This window comes from Vicia villosa, linkage group LG5 (assembly GCF_029867415.1).
Source record: "Vicia villosa cultivar HV-30 ecotype Madison, WI linkage group LG5, Vvil1.0, whole genome shotgun sequence".
Taxonomy (NCBI): domain Eukaryota; kingdom Viridiplantae; phylum Streptophyta; class Magnoliopsida; order Fabales; family Fabaceae; genus Vicia; species Vicia villosa.
Window position 1 is genome coordinate 118472087 of NC_081184.1, and position 21672 is coordinate 118493758.

Below are 21672 nucleotides of genomic sequence, written 5' to 3' on the forward strand. Positions count from 1 at the left end.
TTATCGCTATTATTTTAGTAAAAGTCCAATTTTATCCGTTATAAATTTATTTTAATTTAAAATAAAATAATTATGTATTAAATATATTATTTTACATTTATAAGTTATTTGAATCACTAATTTTACCAAACACTTCAATTAGCTTATCAATTATTAGTCTCAACCATCAGTTATAAACTATAAACTATTAATGATCAACTATAAACTATCAGTCATCAACTATAAAGAATCATTTCGTGAATCACACGTGTATATAATCTAATATGGCAAGTAATGGATTATTGAGTAGATTAATTGTATTTTAAAAAGTGATATTACCATAAAGATATATTTTTCCTATTAAGCTTAGAAGAAAAAGAAAAAGGTAAATAAAGAAAGACATCCCATTGCCAGCCAGCTACCAGCATTGATAGGATAAGCACTTGTACTTTCTTTCCATTTTGACCCATGTTTACAAATTACAACTAAGCATACATTTTATACACTTTCTTACTTTTATTTATTTATTATTATTAAAATAAAATAAATTATAATCAAGTCAAAATCAAACATACATTTTTTTTCTTTTACTTACTTTTTATTTATTACACATTGATGAATAGATAAATAAATACTTGTCATTATTAAACAATTAGTTAATTAATCCAATCGGAGCAACGACCCTCTCTCCGGCGTCGCTCCCAATCGGAATGTTCATTTTCTCTCTCTAGGGTTTGCTTTCTCCGATCATCGTTTCGCAGAGATGTCGCGCCAGTCGACGGGTTCCGCTTTCACCAAATCCAAGACCCTCGACAACAAATATGTATGTCATTTTTACCCTTCACTCTCATTCTTCATCAATCTCAATCGTTTTTTCGTAATTGAAATGAAATGCTGTTGTGTAATGTTGCCATTGCTAAATTATTGCTTTCTGAATTGTTGAATTGAATATTGAAATTCAATTAGTGGAAGCTTTAGGTTGGTTTTGTACTTTTGTTGTTGAAGTTGGAGAAATTTTGGCGCCACTTTTACTTAACTACTATGATAAGAAGCATGATGAAGTTATGAATTATGAAATGATTGTAGTAAACTCAATTTTGCTACTGTAGTAGTTGAAACCTCTCATATTTTACCGTGGCTTTGTGAGTAGTTGAAAGCAAGTTGATGGTAGTGTAGCTGGTAGCGGCATTGAGCAGGTGTAATGCGGAACGGTGGTAGGGAGTAAAATTGAAATAGTGATAGTGGTTGCAATAATAAAGTAAAGATAATTTCGCTAAAATATGCTGGTGTTGAAGGTAGTCAAGAATCGTGATTAGGGTTTTAAAAAACGATCGCGGTCGCATCACGGTTGCGTTAAAGATTTCGTGATTTTGGTTGGTACAGGTGTCGCGACACTGGTTGCGGTTGTCGTGGTGTGGATTAACCTTAATTTGTTCTTTAACATAAAAAAAAGTGATAATGGTATCGGTATCGGCTGCCGATACTGTTTTGTCGCGACCATTTTTGCAGTCGCGGACCGTTTTTTAATTCAACAGAGGTCGGGAGTGCTCCTGTTGGATTGGATGGTGGAAGTTGCGCCTTTATTTATTTTCAACCGTGGAATGGAATGTTCAATGATTTTGAATTTTTTATTTTTATTACTGTTGATTGATCTATTTAGTTAAATTTTTAAGTGTTGAAGAGCGTGTTGTAGAGAATGCAGTTGGAAGGATTGATTGTATTTGTAATTCAAGACTATGAATATCACTTGCAAATTTTTGGTTTTTATCTTGTGATGTTTTTGTTTTGAATTTTGAAATTGCATATGGGATTTGCTTGTTTAATAGCTTGAGTTTCGAATGATTGATTGCTTTGCTTACATGTGAACTTTGGAGCAGATGCTGGGAGATGAGATTGGGAAAGGAGCTTATGGTCGAGTTTACAAAGGTTTGGACCTGGAGAATGGAGATTTTGTTGCAATTAAGCAAGTTTCTTTGGAGAATATTGCTCAGGAAGATCTCAACATCATCATGGTATACAATGCATTTTAATATCATCTATTTTCTTTTTAAATTTTAAGGTAGCTATACATTATATATGGTTAGGTCCTGAATCTGGTGGCATACTCGTTGGTTATTCCACTTATACGGTCCTTTGTTAGTTCATTACTTTCTATGCCTGGCTTTTTGAAGCACACTTAAATTCCAAAAATTTATTTGCAACCGATAAAACAACTAGCACACTTATATTGTTGCTTTTCTTGTAATGCATATTTTCTAACCACTAATTTGGGTGTTGTTTACACCTGACTATACTATTATTGGATGGATGCTTAAATGTTACCAGCAAGAGATTGATTTGTTAAAGGTAATTCTTTTCATCAATGTTAGATTTGTACTACATTATCAATTGATTTTTCTTTTGCTTGATAGCTCTTAGGGTATTATTTGCTCTAAAAAATAGAATGTCATTATTATATGTTTTTTTTTAAGTTTTAAAAACTGTTTTAACCCAACACAATCCAATGAAATTTCTCTAGGGTAGGCAACAGGTCCGTCTAAAAATGGACTGACCAAACCCATGCACATCACTAGGGGGCAAAGTCGGGTTGCTGTATTATCGTAGAATGTAATGGCCGTAATATGGGTGAGCTTATTATTTGATATACTTGTTGGGGAGATCGGGGCAGTGACCACAAAAGAGGGAGACCACACATCTCCACCTAAAATCTTAATGCATTAGGTATATGAGTTACCTATCTTATATATCCAACATCTAATCTACTCATAATTGATGTGCGACTAACCTTGAACCCAATCCCCACATCCTATACTTGCACCGCTGTTATTTTCAACCAACCAAACCTTCTGGCTACGCTGCCTTGAAGACTTCCGATAATAGGATCCAAACTCTGGGATATACTTCCGCTCCTTCTCTTATGGTCACACCTCCTTTTATGGTCACAAAGCATTGATCCATTGCTCTTGATACTCTCCATGTCTCCCGAGGAAGTAATATCATAGCATGTCAATGCTACCAACCATTTATATCCATGCACCAAGTTCAATGCTTTTGGGCGTGAGGAAATGTTTTAGGAAAACCCACGTCCTATATTAAAAGATACAAGCCTGATTAGAGTTTATAGAGTGACACCACTCACTTTATAGGCTGATTTTGTTAGGATGAGTTTGATGCAATATAAAATTCTAATAGATACCATGTTTTTTAAATGATTATTATTTTGCAGAATTTGAACCACAAAAACATTGTAAAGTATCTTGGATCTTTGAAGACAAAGAGTCACCTGCATATAGTACTTGAGTAAGTGAACTCAACTCTTTCACGATGTATAGAAGATTTTATCATGGATTTAATCATGGCATCATTTGAAGGGTATTTATAGTAGTTAATGGATTTTGTATCATATTGTTTCCAATTTCGTAGGTATGTGGAGAACGGCTCACTTGCAAATATTATCAAGCCAAATAAATTTGGACCCTTTCCAGAATCTTTGGTTGCAGTTTATATTGCCCAGGTTTGTAGGTTTAATTGTTCATCGAAGTCTTTCTAAGATCTGGCTGTTTTTTGAATTTCATACTAAAGTATTATATGATGTGAAAGGTGTTGGAAGGCTTGGTTTACCTACACGAACAAGGTGTTATCCATCGTGATATTAAGGGTGCAAATATATTGACAACTAAAGAGGTAACTTTTTTTATGGTTCTGTCTATGAAGCACGAACACCGGGACACGACACAGACACAGACACTCCGACACCGATGATATAAAAAATATAGGACATTGACACCGTTACATATATGGTAGTATTTGAGTTTTATTTATTCATCTATTATTTAAAGATTTAAAAACATTTTAATCAAAATTAATATCTTTAGTTTTTTATTGATAACATTGTTTCGATACATGCTTAACCTTTTTAGATGTGTGAAATTTGTTCATGAAATGTATAAGGTGTGTTGAAGCAAAGAAAAAAAACATTTTTTTATGAAATGTTGAAATATTTCTTATTTAGTATTTTTTATCTTCTTATTTAAGAGTCATTATGATTCATTATATTACTCCTAAAATAAAGGAGTTGATTTTGTATTTTCTCTCCTATAAATGGAGCACTCTTTTCTTTATAATAATATAACAGAAAATTATCACCCATATGCTTTTCTTCACACATGTTGTATGAATACCATACGAGTGTCAGACACCAATTCAAAGAATGTCAAATCAAAGAAAAAATCATCTTTTTAGGTGACAATTGTCTCACCTGTGTTGTATGGGTGTCATACAAGTGTCAGACACCGTGACACGCCTCTTTCTAGAGGTGTTCGTTCTTCATAGGAATCTATTGCATACTCGGGCTTTGCATAATCACTAATTCAACATGGTATCTAGAGTTTTTTTCGATCCTCCTTGAGGTATTCGTTCTTTTTTTTTTTTGAGTTCCCAAAAAAAAAACAAATATTTAGGATGTGTTTGTTTTGATTTTTTTTAAAGATAAGTTCTTTTGAAGAAACAATTTTTCTGTTGCGCTAAATTGTTCTCGACATATCGTCTCCCACTTTTGTGTGCATGAAGATTAGGATTGATTTATATAAGGCTTCAATTGATTCTCTCACTATTGGTTCTCGTGTTGGTCATGCATACCCTTCACGCCTATCTCTCGTCATTTAGATTTCTTGTTTGTTTGGTTTCGTCTAGTTTAATTATGTTTGGATTGATTTTGTTCAGTTAGTTTGGTTTTGTTCTTCTGTTTGGTTGATCCCCACTCCATGACTTTTCTATTTGATTACTCTTCTCCCCATTGGTTCTTTATTTAGTTGCTTCTCTCTTCATTGATTCTATGCTTGGTTACTCCTCCCCGTATTGGTTATTTCTGTACGGATTGGATTAATTTGGATTGGATTAGATTGATTCAATTTGATCTGGTTTTATTCAGTTTGATTTAGTTTGTTTTAGTTTGTTTTGGTATGTTTGGTTCAATTTGGATTGGTTCTGTTTAGTTTGGTTTAGTTTAGATTGAATTGAATTGGTTCAATTTGAACTGACTTGATCCAGTTTGGTTTAGTTCGTTTATGCATGTCTGGTTCTAATTGATTTGATATGGTATGATTGATTTGGTTCAAATTGGTATGGTTCAATTTGGATTAATTAAGTTTGGTTTGATTTGGTTTGGTTTGGATTAGATTGGTTTGATTTGCTCTACTTTGATTCAGTTTGGTTTAGTTCGTTTCAGTTTGATTCAATTCAAACTAATTTGGTTTGATTTGACTTGTTGGTTTGGTTTGTTCCCTCTCTTTGGATGCCCCTCCCTCAGTTGGTTTCTCTCTTTGAATTCTTCAACAACTACTTCTTCTCTCTTTGTTGTTGCTTCTCTCTATGATGATTTTTTTATTGGTTGCTCTTCCGATGGTTATGATATTCATTAGTTTGGTTTGATCGCTTATTTTTAAGGTTAATCTGTAACTAAGTTTAAATATTATAAAATATCTTATATTATCTTTTTTTTTATTAATTTAAAGTATATTTGAGTATCTCTTAGTATCATATTTGATTATAGTTATTATTATTATCAAGATTTATTCATAATATTTGATTATAGTTATTATTATTATCAAGATTTGTTCATAATTTAGGATGGAGTCTATATATCCGTATAAATAGGAATTAATATAGAGTCTTTTGTATTAAGTCAATAGTAATTATCAATAATATTTTTCTCTCATTTTTTACACATAATCACAAATCCGACATGGTATCAGAGTCTCTTATACTATCAGGTTTCTGTTATAGGGCCACCCACCATTTATTTCCACGCTTCAGATGTCGTGTTCTGGGCGTGAGGGAGTGTGTTAGGAGTCTCATATCGGAGAATACATGACCTGAACATGTATATATAAGTGAGTACAATCTTGCAATCTTCACCCTACAAGCTGGTCTTGTAGGGTTGAGTTAGGCCGAACCACACTTTCTTTAACAGTTGTGTACATTCAAATTGGTTTCATTACTGTGTCTAGGTATATCTGAAGTTCTATCTGCTCATAGATCATACAGTTTCTCCTTTTGTTGGTACTCAATTAATTGTATCTGGATGTAGATGGCTGTTCTTAGTAATCTAAAATCATTGTTTAGCCATGTTGAGCACCGGAGAGTGGATTTTCAGTGAGTAGTTATATTTTGAATCTTTATGTGAAAAAAAACACCTGTATAATCCTCTCTCTCGCTCTCATTATTTTTGTATGCGTCTTACTAAATCTTGTTTGTGCTTATAAAAAAAACTAAATCTTGTTTGTGTTGATATTCTGTTTCTACTTTGTAGTTAAAAATAAATGCAGATGACTATTTATAGCTTGAGCTGCTGCTGTTTCAATTCACTGAAGTGGTTTACCGACAACAACAAAAATCAAGTTTTATCTCACGAAGTGGGATTGGCCGGCTGTATGGATAAAACTATGCCACAGTATTCTATTAAATACCATAGTTCTATCCAACTCACAAATCTCGAAATTCTTCTTAATAGTTTCTCTTATAATTTTTAAAAACCTTTCTCTATCTCTACCTCTAGTGATTTAAGTACTCTCCATATGATCTACTACTCTATACGTGCCCAAAGCACTTAAATCTAGTTTCCACCATCTCTCTCCACCAGCAGCAAATTACTAGGAACATGGAGCTTAAAGCATTAGCCATCAAGAGTAAAAAGGAAAATAATGCAGCAATGCAGAAAAATAGTTAACATTGGTTGAAAGAGACTGGACAGCTCTTATCATTTAGGAGTCCGCCATTTTATGTCTATTTTATTTCCTTTGTTGTCTTTGTTGGAGATTTCTCATCCCTTATTAGAGGATAAGGTTCAACTAACAATCAGTTAGTTGAGATCCTCCTACATTAGTTTAAATCAACCTCCAAGATATCTTTACTGTTCATCTACTGTACAGTATCCCTCCCTCTGTTTAACTAACTCTTAAATATTATGAACGAACTCACAGAAAACCCTAATTATTAGGAACTAAGTAACCGAGAATTAGTTAGAATTACAAGCTTCTATATTATCTATAAATAGATCTATCACTATGTAGTTGTATCATAATTCATAATATTGAAAATAGAGAAATAATTGGTTAGAGTTTCTCTTCACTCTTTTCTTGAATCCATGAGATTCATAGAAGTCCAACATCTCTCAACTTTTTATAATTATATGTAATAAATTATTTGCTTATGAAAATATGAACAACTTTTTCCGTCAAATTGCTTTATGATTGCATTATAGTGTCACCATGGGCTTCCTTTCACATCACTAGTAGTCTCACCTGATTTTTCCATACTCTAGATTTTTCTCCTCTCTTTGTTTTAGACTAGAAAATTTGCATTAAAGTTCTCATACTTCTTAATTTCCTCTTTCAGGGTCTTGTCAAACTTGCTGATTTTGGCGTTGCAACAAAATTAACAGAGGCTGATGTTAATACTCATTCCGTTGTTGGAACACCATACTGGATGGCACCAGAGGTATTAATAGTTGATATTATTCTGCTAAATAATTTGGTTAGAGCTTATGATCATTGTCTTATTTTAACTGTCTTATAGGACCACTCTGGTATGTGAAAAGATTAGATTACTTCATTGCAGTTTTTAACAACTTTGCCTCACTTTTCAGTTTGTGATTTTAGGAGAAATTCGAATATTATCCTAGATGTACTGTGTTCAGTGTATGTGTAGAAAAATGTTTTAAATGTTTTTCAATAATATGTTACAATATAATAGCTAATTTATTTAAATAGAACAAATTCTAAATTTAATGGATTTTGTCTAATAGACCATGTACTACAATATAAAAATAAATATAAATATTACTATTACATTCTATAAATCAACAATGCTCCTCAAGCTGATTGTGAAAACTGAATATTATATATTTCAGTATGAATAATATACAAAAGCTAATTTCTTTATATGAACTATTCTAACCTAATGGGCCTGACTATTAAAAGTCCGATTACAATTTACCTAGCAATAGTAAAAGTCAATTATTTACAATACTCCGCCTCAAGTTGGGGAATTGATATTTATCATTCCTAATTTAGAAACAATTCTTTTAAAGTTATAGGTGTTCAACTCTTTAGTGAGAAGATGTGCTAGAATAAAATGTCTGTCAACTTCAATATGTTTGGTTTTATCGTGCAGCACCAGATTATGAGTTATGCTATTAGCAAACTTATTATCACAATAAAGTTTTATTGGTTCATCACACTTCTAACTAAAGAGTTCTAAGGTCATTTTCAACTTAGTAATTTGCATATCCTTTATGTCCTTTCCCGCTATCCCATTTTTGGAATCGACTGCTCTGCTATGCTATATGGGTTTGATAACTCTAATTTAAATAGGAGATCACAATTTCATGATGTCCTTAATTTTTGGAGAATATTATTATAACAAAAGACTAAATATTGGAAAAGAATAAATAGGAAGATTATACAATTACTCCAGTGTTCACAAGAACTCCTCATTCTCTCAGTTTTGCATTAGGTTCTATGAGAGTATTTGCTGGTCTACAACCACTTGTTCTAGTTTCTTTCAGAAGATCTACATATGTTTTTATTCGGAAACAACGATTCCCTTCTTTGATCGGGCAACCTCCATACCAAGAAAGTATCTCAAGGATCTTAAGTCCTTGATTTTAAAGTTGGCGAGTAGTTTCTCTTTTACTGTAGCCATCTTATCTATATCACCTCCGATAATAACAATATCATCAACATAGATTATTAGTGCAGTAAATTTCCCGTTGCGGTAGAACTTTGTGAACAATGTGTGGTAAGCTTGACCTTGAATGTAATGCTATTTTTTCATGGACTGAGTGAACTTTTCAAACCAAGCTCTGGGAGACTACTTTAATCCATACAAAGACTTCTCTGAGTTGCAAACATTAGATCCAAAATTATTTTCAAAATTAGGAGGTATATCCATATACACTTCTTCATCTAGATCGCCATTCAGAAATGTTTTTAAGATCTAACCGATATAGAGACCAATCTGAGTTGGCAACAAAAGATAAGAGAATTTTGACAATGTTCAACTTTGCAACAAGATCGAATGTTTATGGGTAATATATACCATAGGTTTGAATGAAACCTTTAGCAACCTATTGAACTTTTTATCTTTTAATTGACCCATCTGAATTGTATTTAACGGTAAACATCCATTTGCATCCCACAGTCTTCTTACCATCTGGTAGTGTCATAACATTCCAAGTCTTGTTCTTTTCAAGTGCTCTCATCTCCTCAAGTACGTTGGAAATTCTAGAGCATCTTGTATATTTTATGGAATTTCAACACTAGGCAATTGTGAGGTAAAAGCAGAGAATGAAGATAAATTTGAATAAGAAATAAATTTGGACAAAAGATGTTTAGTGCAAGACCTGACAGGTTTTCTAATAACTATTAGTTCATCAATATCATGATAGCTGATACGAGTATTAGACACTGAAATAAGTTTACATTTATTTTTTTTAGGAGATTGATCATTCTCCTAAACTCCTTGCCATGCCTCCTCCATCCTTAATTTAGAAAACTCAATACGAGTATTAGACACTGAAATAAGTTTACATTTCTTTTTCTTAGGAGATTGATCATTCCCCAAAAACTTCTTGCCGTGCCTCCTCCATCCTTAATTTAGAAAAAGTTTTCCGAAGGGTTGGTGATGGTGTTTTATCCAAAATTCGGTCTCTAACTTCATCAAAATCTTTATTCAGTACAACAAGAAACATGAAGACACAATCATTTTCTTGCCTCTAAAGGAACAAGACACTATCTTCTGCACTTTTCTAGTCGTTATCATAACAAAGATCTAATTCATGCCAGAGTTAACATTTTATTGTAATAAGTAGTTACATTCTGTCACTTTGCTTAGCATACCATAACTTTGACTTCACACCAAAGATTTTGGAGGAATTGAGAATATCAGAGCATGTGCTTATAAGTGGGGGCAACCCTCACCCTACAAGCCGGTTTATAGGGATGAGTTAGGCCTAACCACATTTTTTAACATGGTATCAGAGTCTGGTTTAAGATCCGATGGGCCACCTACTATCAGGTTTCCGCTATCGGACCACCCACTATTTAGTTCCACGCACCAAACGTTCAATCCTGTGCGTGAGAGGGGGTGTTAAGAGTCCCACATCGGACAAATATATGGCCTGGACATGTACTTATAAGTGGGGACAACCCTCACCCTACAAGCCGGTTTGTAGGGATGAGTTAGGCCTAACCACATTTCTTAACATTTATCATTAAGCTTCGCGACATTGACTTTGAGGGAGGTTGAAGAACCCTCTGTCATTGAAACATGTGTAAAATTCACTATCACCATCGATCTTGCTGCCATCATCGAGGTCACTGCCGCCACGATGTCCAAGACAGCCACCAAAACCACCACTGCCGTAGTTACCATTGTCACTGCTGTTAATGTGGCCTCCGCCGTAGTCGCGGCTTCCGCCGCATCCGGTGCCAATTGTTGAAAAATCATTGTTGTTGTTGCTCATGGTTGAACCAGTTAGGGCTTGCTGCCATTGAGTAGAATCCGCCGCCATTTAATTGGGTCGGGTCATACGAACCAAATTTTCGGACCCTGAATTCCTCTAGTTGTGGAAAACTTTATAGTCGCACCTTAACCATGGCTCACGATACTATATTAAATAAATAGAGAGTACTGTTATATTTTGTTCTCCAACAATAACTGGTATAAATAGGGAGATTACAATTTCATGATCTCTTTAATTTTTAGGGGAATATTATAATAAAAAGACTAAATATAAAAAAGGAATAAATAGGGAGATTATATAGTTACTCCAACACTATTAACCCACATTACTATTTAAAGTCTATTATTTACAACATTAGGCATTTGTTTTTATGAAAAAGACAGCAGTTTATTTGTTGAGCCGAGCATCTTGTTGACACTTTAGAACTTAATAAAGTGGACTGAATTAAAAAGTAACTTGAAATGAGATATATTGGGCTTGATTAGGGGCACAGATTGATAATTTTTTTTTCAGGTTATAGAAATGTCTGGGGTTTGTGCAGCTTCTGACATTTGGAGTGTTGGCTGTACAGTTATTGAGCTTCTTACATGCGTGCCTCCTTATTATGATTTGCAGCCTATGCCAGCTCTTTTCCGTATTGTCCAGGTTTGCTTATGTGCTATCATTCACTGTTTCCTCAAATTATGAAGTTCACCTGGGTTTCTTATAGAATTTGTCTAGATAGATATTACATTTGATTCTACAGTTGTTGAGTTCATAACAAGAGCACTTTATACCAGCACACAATCTCAATATGCTCCATTATGCAATTATAATTTGATTTGCATCTCTTGACTTTTCTCTCAGGATGAACACCCTCCAATTCCTGATAGTCTTTCGCCTGACATTACTGATTTTCTGCATCAATGCTTTAAGAAGGTAAACTGAATGTCAACTATTTATGGGAATCTTTTTCTTAATGCATATGGCGACCATGTTGAGGATATCAGTTTTAGTTTCATGAATGCTATTGCATTATGTATATTTGGTCCTGGGATCAAAGGAAGTGATTTTATCATTATTGTCCATGTAGTTTTCTAACTCTAGATTTGTAGGACAGGCAAGTTTGATACTTGTATTGATGCTGACTTCGTGACTAAAACTTGTTTTATATACCACTTTGTTGCACATGTCAGGATGCTAGACAAAGACCTGATGCTAAAACGCTGTTGTCTCACCCCTGGATTCAAAACTGCAGACGTGCCCTGCAGTCTTCTCTTCGTCATAGTGGATCATTAAGGTAGACAGCATGGGATATTATTGCCATATTATATCATATTATATTATATATAATAGTTGAATAAAACCATATAAGTATTTTGCTTAACTTTGTAATCTGTCAAATCACATCATTGCTATTGAAGTTGTACTCGTAATAAGTAATGTTGCCCTTCTATAATAGGAATGTAGAACTTATAATATATATAGATACACAGTAATGGAATACAAACGGCCCAGAGCACAGTGCTCCTTCAGAGTGCCATATTTGCTCTGTGCCCTTACTAAAAGAAAAATACAGAATGAAGATCATCCCCTAACTGCCCACTTCTCACCCTTTTAAACCTCCCTTAAGATAACTGTAACCCACATGTAAAATAACTGACCCTATCTTCTGTTAACTACTTTCCCTCTCTTGTAATAATTAACTATTGTTAATTGCTTTCTTATTCCTCCTTTCTTACACTCTCCACGTCCTTGGTCTATTAAATGCTTCCTTAATAACTTCCCTATCATTCTATTTATTTTGATCCTTAAGATAGCTGTTCGGCTACCTGTTTTTGTTCATGCTTCGTATGTCTAATCTTAAGCTTGAGAGAGTGTGTTAGGCTCCATATTGACTAGAGGTATGACCAAATTAGTCCTTATAGGGCTTGGACAATACTCACCATTTCAAATCTAGCTTTTAAAGTTGAGTTAGGCCTACTCCTTGTCTGAACATATGCTTATAAGGGGACAATCGTCTCCTTACAAGCCGGTTCTGTAGTGTTGAGTTAAACCCAACCACATTTCTTAATATGGTATTAGAGCCTTGTTTAAGATCCGGTGGGCCACCTGCTATCAGGTTTCTGCTATCGGGCCATCCGCCGTTTATTTTCACGTTCCAGTTGTCTAGTCCTGGCCATGAGGGGGTGTGTTAAGAGTCCCACAATGAATAATATATAGCCTGAACATATGCTTATAAGTGGGGGCAATCCTCTCCCTACAAGCCGGTTTTGTAGTATTGAGTTAAGGCCAACCACATTTCTTAACACCTTGTTTAAGATTTTAAGATGTCATCAGTCTATCATAGACTTGTCAATAGGCCACCTGTTTTTGTCCAATTCCCGAAGCTCAATCTTGGGCGTAACGAGATATGCTAAGATCTGTATTATATGGTCACCCACATTTTCTCTATGCTTCTTAGTGTCCAGTACTGAGCATGAGGAGTTTTATTGAGATCTCAGACTACCTCGAGAATTGGAGATATGTATAAGTTAGTCCTTATAAGGCTTGGGAAATCCTCACTTCACAAGCTTGCAAGTGAGCATTAGTGTATGAATTACTCGGCCATATCTAAGGGGTTAGTCTCACATCCATGTCTATGGGAATACCGGACTCTTATGTGTTTGTAACCTCCTAATTTTCTTATTTTCTAAATAAACCTCAAGAACTATTTTGGTCTCATCCCTATAGCAGATAATTTGACACAATAATTTTCTGCATCTGCAGTCCTCAATGGATAGCTGCTCATATAGAATACCACTTCTGGTTGTAATTTTTCTTTACTCCTGTTTAGCTGTCTGTCAGACAGCTATATCTGTATGAGTTAGTTACATAACTATTAACAGTTGTTATAGACTACTCTAAAATTCTGAATTGTAACAAGGCAGTGGGGTAAAAATCATTATGCTTACTTAAATCAGTTAGTTAGTGTTCAATATTGGTTATATGGTGTATCTGTAGCATTAAATACAAAAGGAATTTGAGCCTTAGGAGGTGGAAATAGAAACATACTGGGATATGTCAAGAGAACAAGTTCCTATTAATCACTTCTTTAGGGATGAGACCAAAATAACTTAGCTCCAGATCTCTGTGTCGGTTTTTGTCCAATTTTAGATGTGTCGGTTTTTTGACTTCGCTGTAATGGTAAAAGTTCCTATTGTTTATTTACTCTGTCCGTTGACAGATCATTGTTTTTTGCTGCTATTTTCGAGTCGATTTATAATCAGGCTCATGATTTGGAGTTTTAGCATTGGTTCTTATTTCAAATTTTGATTATTCTAGTCAAATTAATTGTTTTATGCGTCAGATCTAATGCATTTGTCATTACCTATCTTTGTGTGTGTGTCTAGAACATGTTTTTGAATTTGGTAAATCACGGACACATTGTTCTGCCATTGCAACATTGTTTTGGCATATGGTGTGTTTCACACCTTTGTTTGCTGCTTGTTTGTTTTTGGTGCATTTAGGGAACTATGCAACTATTCTGCATGTTTTTTACTTCTCTCTGGTCCGATTGTGCACACCCTTTTTATTCAAGACATCATGTGTATTAATTATGTGGTCATATGTTAACTCTTACAATTAGTTTCAAGCTGTTTGTTTATCGTCTGTCCAAGTTACTCTTGTCAGAGTGTTTTTTTGTTGTTGTCAATTTTGTATCTAATGCAAGGCTCTCTCGCTATTGATCTCAGCACAATGTCAATATTCTTCGGTAGTCTCTTCGTCTAACCAAAGTCAATGTTGAATCGTTGGCACCAGTCATCGATGAATTGTCCCCCATGTTAATTTTCTCTTTTTGGTAGTCTTGTTGTCCAACTATCCTCAATGTTGAGTCGCCGGCACCAATCACACAACTAAGTTGCTTGTTTCAAGCAAATGACAATCTGACCAGATGTCATTGCTGCTTTGTTTGGATGTAGTTCGTAAAAGTTCATTATGGTTCTAACACTAGTTGGTTTCATCTTCTCTTTTAAAGGGTATATTTGTAACAAGCTTAAAGCGTAGTAAGCTTAAGGTTGGGTTTACATTTTATAAAATATCTAATAATATCTTTTATATTAATTTAGAGTATCTCTTAATATCAGATTTGATATTAGTTATTATTATCATGATTTGCTCTATAAATTGGGATTTGTATTGAGTCTCTAAATCAAGTCAATCGCTATTATCAATACTTTTCTCATATTTTATACATAATCACAAATTCAACATGAGCAGAGAATATTGATTGTGTTGAAACTAATGACTAGAGAGCATAACATTAACATGTAAAAAAAAATTCATCATACCTGTGAGAAATAGAAATCAGAGTGTTCTGAATGTGCTTGAGTGAGTAAAGCACTCAGCATCCATAATATTTATACACTATATAATTAATTACATATTATGTTTACTAGGAGAAATAAATAATAGTCCAACTTCCTAAATGCATGAATCTAAATATACATGAACCTAAAACTTAAATGCTCTTTTTAATGGAAAACATACAATGTATTTTTTCTATTTCCAACACTCCCCCTCAAGCTGGTGAATAAGTATTCTCCATTCCTAGCTTGGATATAATTCGTTCAAAATTTGAGCAACTCAATCCTTTAGTGAGAATATCCGCAAGTTGCCCATGTGAGGACACATATGGGGTGCAAATCAGCCCACTGTCAAGCTTCTCCTTAATGAAGTGTCTATCAACCTCAATATGCTTAGTTCGATCATGTTGAACTGGATTATGTGCTATACTGATAGCTGACTTATTATCACAGTAGAGCTTCATGGGTCCTTCCCATTTGATTTTCAAATCTTCTAAAATAATTTTAAGCCAAAGTAATTCACAAATGCCTTGTGCCATGGCTCGAAATTCAGCTTCAGCACTAGAACGTGCTACTACATTTTGCTTCTTACTCCTCCAAGTCACAAGATTTCCTCCAAGAAAGGTGCAATACCCTGTAGTGGATCTTCTATCAACAATTGATCCTGCATAGTCTGCATCAGTGTAGGCCTCAAGTGTTGTATTTCCATTTCTTTTGAACAAAATTCCTCTTCGTGGAGTTCCCTTGAGATACTGCAGGATTCTATGAACTGCTTGTAAATGGATCTCTTTAGGACAGTGCATGAACTGACTAACCATACTTACAGCATATGCAATATCAGGTCTAGTGTGAGACAGGTAAATTAATCTCCCAACTAGACGTTGATACATTTCTTTATCTACTGCAACATCTTCTTCTGTATTACCCAATTTAAGATTTGGATCCATAGGAACGCTCGCTGGTTTACACGCTGTTTTTTCTGTCTCTTTGAGTAAATCTGTAATGTATTTTTGTTGTGATATAAAAATGCCTTTTCGGGAATGTGCCACCTCGATTCCCAAGAAGTACTTCAGCTTTCCAATAGCTTTTATTTCAAACTCCTTAGCCAAACAATGACTCAAGATCTGTTGCTCCTTCCAATCATCTCCAGTCATTATAATGTCATCCACATATACTAACAAAACTGTTACTCCCCCTTGTGGCGAGTGTTTGATGAACAAGGTGTGATCCCCTTGACTTTGCTTGTACCCCAAGGATGTCATAACCTTAGTGAATCTTCCAAACCATGCTCGAGGTGATTGCTTTAGGCCATATAACGCCTTTTTCAACCTGCAAACTGTATTGCCAGACACATTTTTTTCATACCCCGGTGGTACCTGCATATAAATCTCCTCCTCAAGTTCCCCTTGTAGGAAAGCATTCTTCACATCAAATTGTTGTAAATTCCAACCATAATTGGCAGCAAGTGACAAAATTACTCTCACTGTATTCATCTTCGCAATCGGTGCAAATGTCTCTGAGTAGTCAATTCCATAGGTTTGTGTAAACCCTTTGGCAACCAACCTGGCTTTATATCTTTCGATTGATCCATCAGCCTTATATTTTACCGTGTACACCCATTTGCATCCAACTGGCCTCTTTCCTTCTGGTAAAGTCACTATCTCCCACGTTCCATTCTTCTTCAATGCGTCCATCTCAATATTCATGGCTTGCTTCCAATTTTCATCAGACAATGCCTCAGAAACATTAGTAGGTATGGAAGTATCGTTAAGGTTTGTAAGGAAGGCTCTATGGGTAGGTGAGAATTTTTGAAAAGAAAGATAGTTTGAAAGGGGATATAAAGGTTGTTTGGTTCATTTTCTGGTACCTTTCCTAATAGCAATTGGAAGGTCTAGGTCATCATCTGTGGTTTGGGTCATAATTTTATCCTGCAATTCAGAAGAATTAATTACCTCATTTGAAGGAGTCGAGTCAGGCTCTTGAACTTGTGTCGATTCAGGAACGACCTTTGACTTTCTCATGTAAACCAGATTCTTTCCATATCTCACATCCACTTCAGGTTCACGTTCAACTACTGGTATATTTGATTGATTTGACTCAACTCCCAGTTCTTCAGGCTCAGATGGGTTTGGTACAAGTGTGTTTAACTCAAGACCAGAAAGATCGGGTCTATTTGACTCGAAACTGGAAGAATTAGGTGGATTTGACTCGAGACCAGGGAGATTGAGTGTATTTGAGTCATGACCAGATGTATTTGACTTAATACTAGACAAGTTGAGTGTATTTGACTCGAGACCAGAAAGATCAAGACTTTCAAGCTTATCTTCCTTAAAACTCTCCCCCTGAAGATAAGGTTGAGTGAAGTACGGTTCCTCTTCATGGAAGGTTACATCTCGCGACACAAAGAATCTTTTAGATGGAGGATGAAAACACTTATATCCCTTTTGAGTAGAGGAATAACCGACAAAAACACATCTTAGGGCTCTAGGATCGAGTTTTTTCCTGTCTTGACTATGCACATGGACAAATGAGACACACCCAAAGATTCGAGGTTTGAGATTACTACTTGTTGACAAATTTGGATAGAAGGAAGAAAGAACATCCATAGGACTCTTGAACCCTAATACTCTAGAGGGTAATCGATTAATAAGATATGTGCTAGTGAGAACGGCCTCCCCCCATAAATATTTGGGAACATTTTTATGAAACAATAGTGCTCGGATTTGGTCTAATAGATGCCCATTTTTTCTTTCTGCGATTCCATTTTGTTGTGGTGTTTTAACACAAGAAGACTCATGGACAACTCCCTCTTTTTGACAGAAAGAAATAAGAACATGATTGAAGTACTCTTTTCCATTATCAGACCTAAGTCTTTTAATGTTTACTCCAAATTGATTTTTAATCATGTAGAAAAACTTCGGAAAAACAGTACTGACGTCAGACTTGTTTTGGAGTAAAAATACCCAAGTAACCCGGGTACAATCATCTATAAAAGTCACAAACCACCTAGCACCTGTTACATTTGGATTAGTAGAGGGACCCCAAACATCTGAATGAATAAGATAGAAAGGGGAAAGACTTCTTTTGTTGTTTAATGGAAATGGTAGACGATTATGTTTAGCAAACTCGCACACATCACAATGAAGACTTTCAATATCTACCTTATTGAATAAAGACGGAAACAAAACTTATAATGATTCCAAAAGACGGAAACAAAACTTTCAATATCTACCTTATCCTGAAATATACAACAATCATTAAAAAAAGTCACACTACAGGATAAATCATTTGTAAGTTTTTGTATGGAGACAAGGTTCATGGATAGCTTCGGAACATGGAGAACCCTTTTTAAGGTTATAGAATGATTTATTTGAATATCTCCAAAGCCAGCTACAGTTACAAGAGTACCATCAGCAGTAGAAATTTTTTTATTACTGGGACAAGGGGAATATGTGGAGAACTGTTTTGAAGAGGGTGTCATGTGGTATGTGGCTCCTGAATCTAATATCCAAAATAAACGAGAAGGTGTTTCTGAGACATGAAATCCAAATGAGAGTGGAAGCTTACCAGAATACGCCACACTACAATTACTTGATGATTTTTCCATATCAGAAAATGCAGGGACAGCGGTTGGAACAGTGCTGGAACTTGCAAACAGTGGCTGGAACTTGTAGACAGTTGCTGGAACCGTGCAGACAGCGGCTGGAACGGTATAGACAGCGGCTGGAACGGTGTAAACAGCGGCTGAAAAATGTGCAGAGTTGTACCAACGGCTGCAGAAAACTGTATGAAACAGTACGGACGGCTGCCGGAAAAGTATAGATAGCGTTTAATTGAAAAAACTTGACAGCACGTGTTGCCCAGGCAAGATTTAAGGGTTTTGACAGCATAAAAATGCCCGGTCAGATTTCTAAATACTGATATTAGCGGAAGTAGAGTCCCCTAGATTAGGAGCTCTGATACCATGTGAGAAATAGAAATCAGAGTGTTCTGAATGTGCTTGAGTGAGTAAAGCACTCAACATCCATAATATTTATACACTATATAATTAATTACATATTATGTTTACTAGGAGAAATAAATAATAGTCCAACTTCCTAAATGCATGAATCTAAATATACATGAACCTATAACTTAAATGCTTTTTTTAATGGAAAACATACAATGTATTTTTTCTATTTCCAACAATACCATCTTAGAAAGTGTGTGTTGGACCTAACTCATCTCTACAAAATCGACTTGTAAGGTGATGATGCCCCCACTTATAAACACAACAATGACCATATCTCTAAGCTATGAGACTAGATCTATTCCTTCAAACCTAACACAGTGAAGGTGTTGGAGCCTCTACAATAAAGACAAGTCAAATGCCGTAATTTAGTCGGAATAAGGGCAGACTGCAATAAAGGGGGAATTTCCAACACACCCCCTCACACTTGGTCTTCAATGAGCTCGAAGCGTGGACGGTGCGGGAAGCCTAACAATAGGTCTATGATTGAATCAACGTGAGACTAATTTATCTCTAATCAATGTGAGACTAATTTCACTCGTCAAATCCAACACAATGAAGGTGTTGTGGACTGCAATGAAGGTCGGCCAAATGCTGTAATTTAGGCAAGACTAAAGGCAGACTATAATGAAGACGAAATTTCCAACAATTGATGTTAACTATCAGAGCGGCGCAGTGGAAGCCCAACTCATATTCTAAAATAGTATCTGAGTCTATTTTAGATTTTTTGGGTTATACTTATAGTGATACCTGCCAACTACTGATGTTAATTTTGAAGATATATTTTCTCTAACTCAGGACATGGAATGTCAGTTGGTTGTTGATCCATGCAATGTAGATTCGACAAAGTTTTATGTTAGCTGTCGAATGTCTAACACAAACGTCTCCTTTTATCCAGGTTTGGGACTGGTTATGCATAGCAAAACTAACATAGGCAGGTAGAGGAAAACCTAGAAGTACTATAAGAAAAGTTATTAAGAAAGATCTCGAGATTAACGATTTGGATAGAAACATGGTTCTGGATAGAACATTATGGCGAAAGTTTATCCATGTAGCCGACTTTTTAGTGGGATAAGACTTGGTTGTTGTTGTTGTGGAATGTCAATGGGTTTTTAGATGTATACACTGTTGGATTATTTTCTTTTTTCTTTAATAATTATTCTATGCTCTCATTTACTTTTATCTCTGTAACTGTTATAGTTTTTAAGTTGAATGGTGCTACCTCTTGCAGAAATATAGAGGAAGATGATGCTGCAGATGGAAAAGTTTCTGGTGGTGATCGTAAGCTTGCAGGTGAAAACTCTTCTGTGGAGAAACAGGTCAGTGTTCATGGGAAACTGCAAGGACATACTCTTCTCCCTTTTTTGCTGGTGCCAATAATTTTAATAATTGAAACTAGCCACAGACAATGAATCTACATAGTTAGGTAATTGGATTGATATTTTTGTTTACTCTCAACTGCTATTTGCGTCCTCTAGGGCACTGTGGCTGCTGATAGCAGCAGATCTCAAGAGGAAAGTGCCTCAGATTCTAATTTTCCCAACGAAAGAACTGAAAAGGCAGATGATTTCTCATCTGATGAGGTTTTTACCTTAGCCATTCACGAGAAGTCCTTTCAACAAACTGGTTCTGGCAAACTCTCTCATGATGGAGAAGTGGGTAGTTCTGAGCCTACTGGTAATCATGAAATTTCAAATGCCAAAGAACTTCATGAAGTCACGATGAATGGAGAAGTTGGATCACCACAGTCAAGAGGAGTGGCTAATAAAGTTGGAGTAAAAGACAGTTCTATCAATAATGGCAAAAAATCATTTGCTTTTGGACCAAGAGGACTTGATAAAGGTCCCACAAAGGTAAAGTGTTTCATATTTGTTATGGCTGATTGAAGGATGTGCTGATTAATGACTTTGTTATTATTGATTATTTCACACACACATACTTACATACACTATTAAATGAAATGATTGAATTCCTTGAGAGACTAAACCCTTTGCCTTATGTATTTATAATCAAAAGCTTACAAACAAGAACCCTAAATTTTAGGGATAGTAAGAGCTAATATCATAAAGATGTAAACAAACTATCTACATAATTGAAATGATGGTAACTAAATCAGTGCAATATCTCAACGCATACATACACACGTAAACCAAGCCGCGCTCCATTAAGTGAGATCAAAGGACACTTGTGCTCTATTTTTTTAAGCAAAAAATAAAATAAAATTGGTTTGATAATTCCAATAGAAACTGTTAAGAGGCCCACATCGGACAATATATGGCTTAAACATGTGCTTATAAGTGGGGGCAATCCTCACCCTACTAGCCGGTTTTGTAGGGTTGTGTTAGCCCAACCACATTTCTTAACATGGTATCAAGAGTCTCGTTTATTTCCATGCTCCAGTTGTCTATGGCCTAAACATGTGCTTATAAGTGGGGGCAATCCTCACCTTACTAGCCGGTTTTGTGGGGATGAGTTTGATCCAGCCAGATTTCTTAACAGAAATCATACACTTGTGCTCCATTGGATGGAAACCAGTTTTCCAACAAATCCATTTAGAGTATGGACCTTTAATTTGTTTGTGCTAATTCTTTTGAAGTCCCTTTCTTTTCATTTTAAATTGGATTGTCTTTTTTGTTTATTCTTTTTGTGCAACGATATGTCCTGGCTCTTCTTAAATTACTGAATAATCTTATATGAGTCACTGCCATGCACTTTTTTTCGCTTTGCCTTCTTTTGATATTCACCACCGATTTAAAGAAACGAATTTGCACTAACATCAATTTTTGTTTTTTACACCCTTTAAAATTGAGTAATAAAATCATCAAGTGCTTTGG

General features: G+C 35.2%; 1 protein-coding gene across 2 annotated transcripts in view; it reads left to right on the plus strand.

The window, feature by feature from the left end:
• The first annotated feature begins 580 nt into the window (after positions 1–580).
• Positions 581–21672, plus strand: part of LOC131602207 (MAP3K epsilon protein kinase 1-like) — a 29631-nt gene continuing 8539 nt past the window's right edge. The window contains exons 1-12 of one of the 2 annotated variants that reach the window (XM_058874249.1): positions 581–802; positions 1857–1991; positions 2305–2325; positions 3206–3279; positions 3403–3493; positions 3580–3663; positions 7375–7476; positions 11018–11149; positions 11351–11422; positions 11680–11783; positions 20070–20157; positions 20317–20691. In XM_058874249.1, the coding sequence (XP_058730232.1) occupies positions 743–802; positions 1857–1991; positions 2305–2325; positions 3206–3279; positions 3403–3493; positions 3580–3663; positions 7375–7476; positions 11018–11149; positions 11351–11422; positions 11680–11783; positions 20070–20157; positions 20317–20691 (1338 nt within the window). In that variant the 5' untranslated portion in view covers positions 581–742. The remainder of the gene's footprint in view (positions 803–1856; positions 1992–2304; positions 2326–3205; positions 3280–3402; positions 3494–3579; positions 3664–7374; positions 7477–11017; positions 11150–11350; positions 11423–11679; positions 11784–20069; positions 20158–20316; positions 20692–21672) is intronic. The other variant, XM_058874250.1, reaches the window with a different exon arrangement.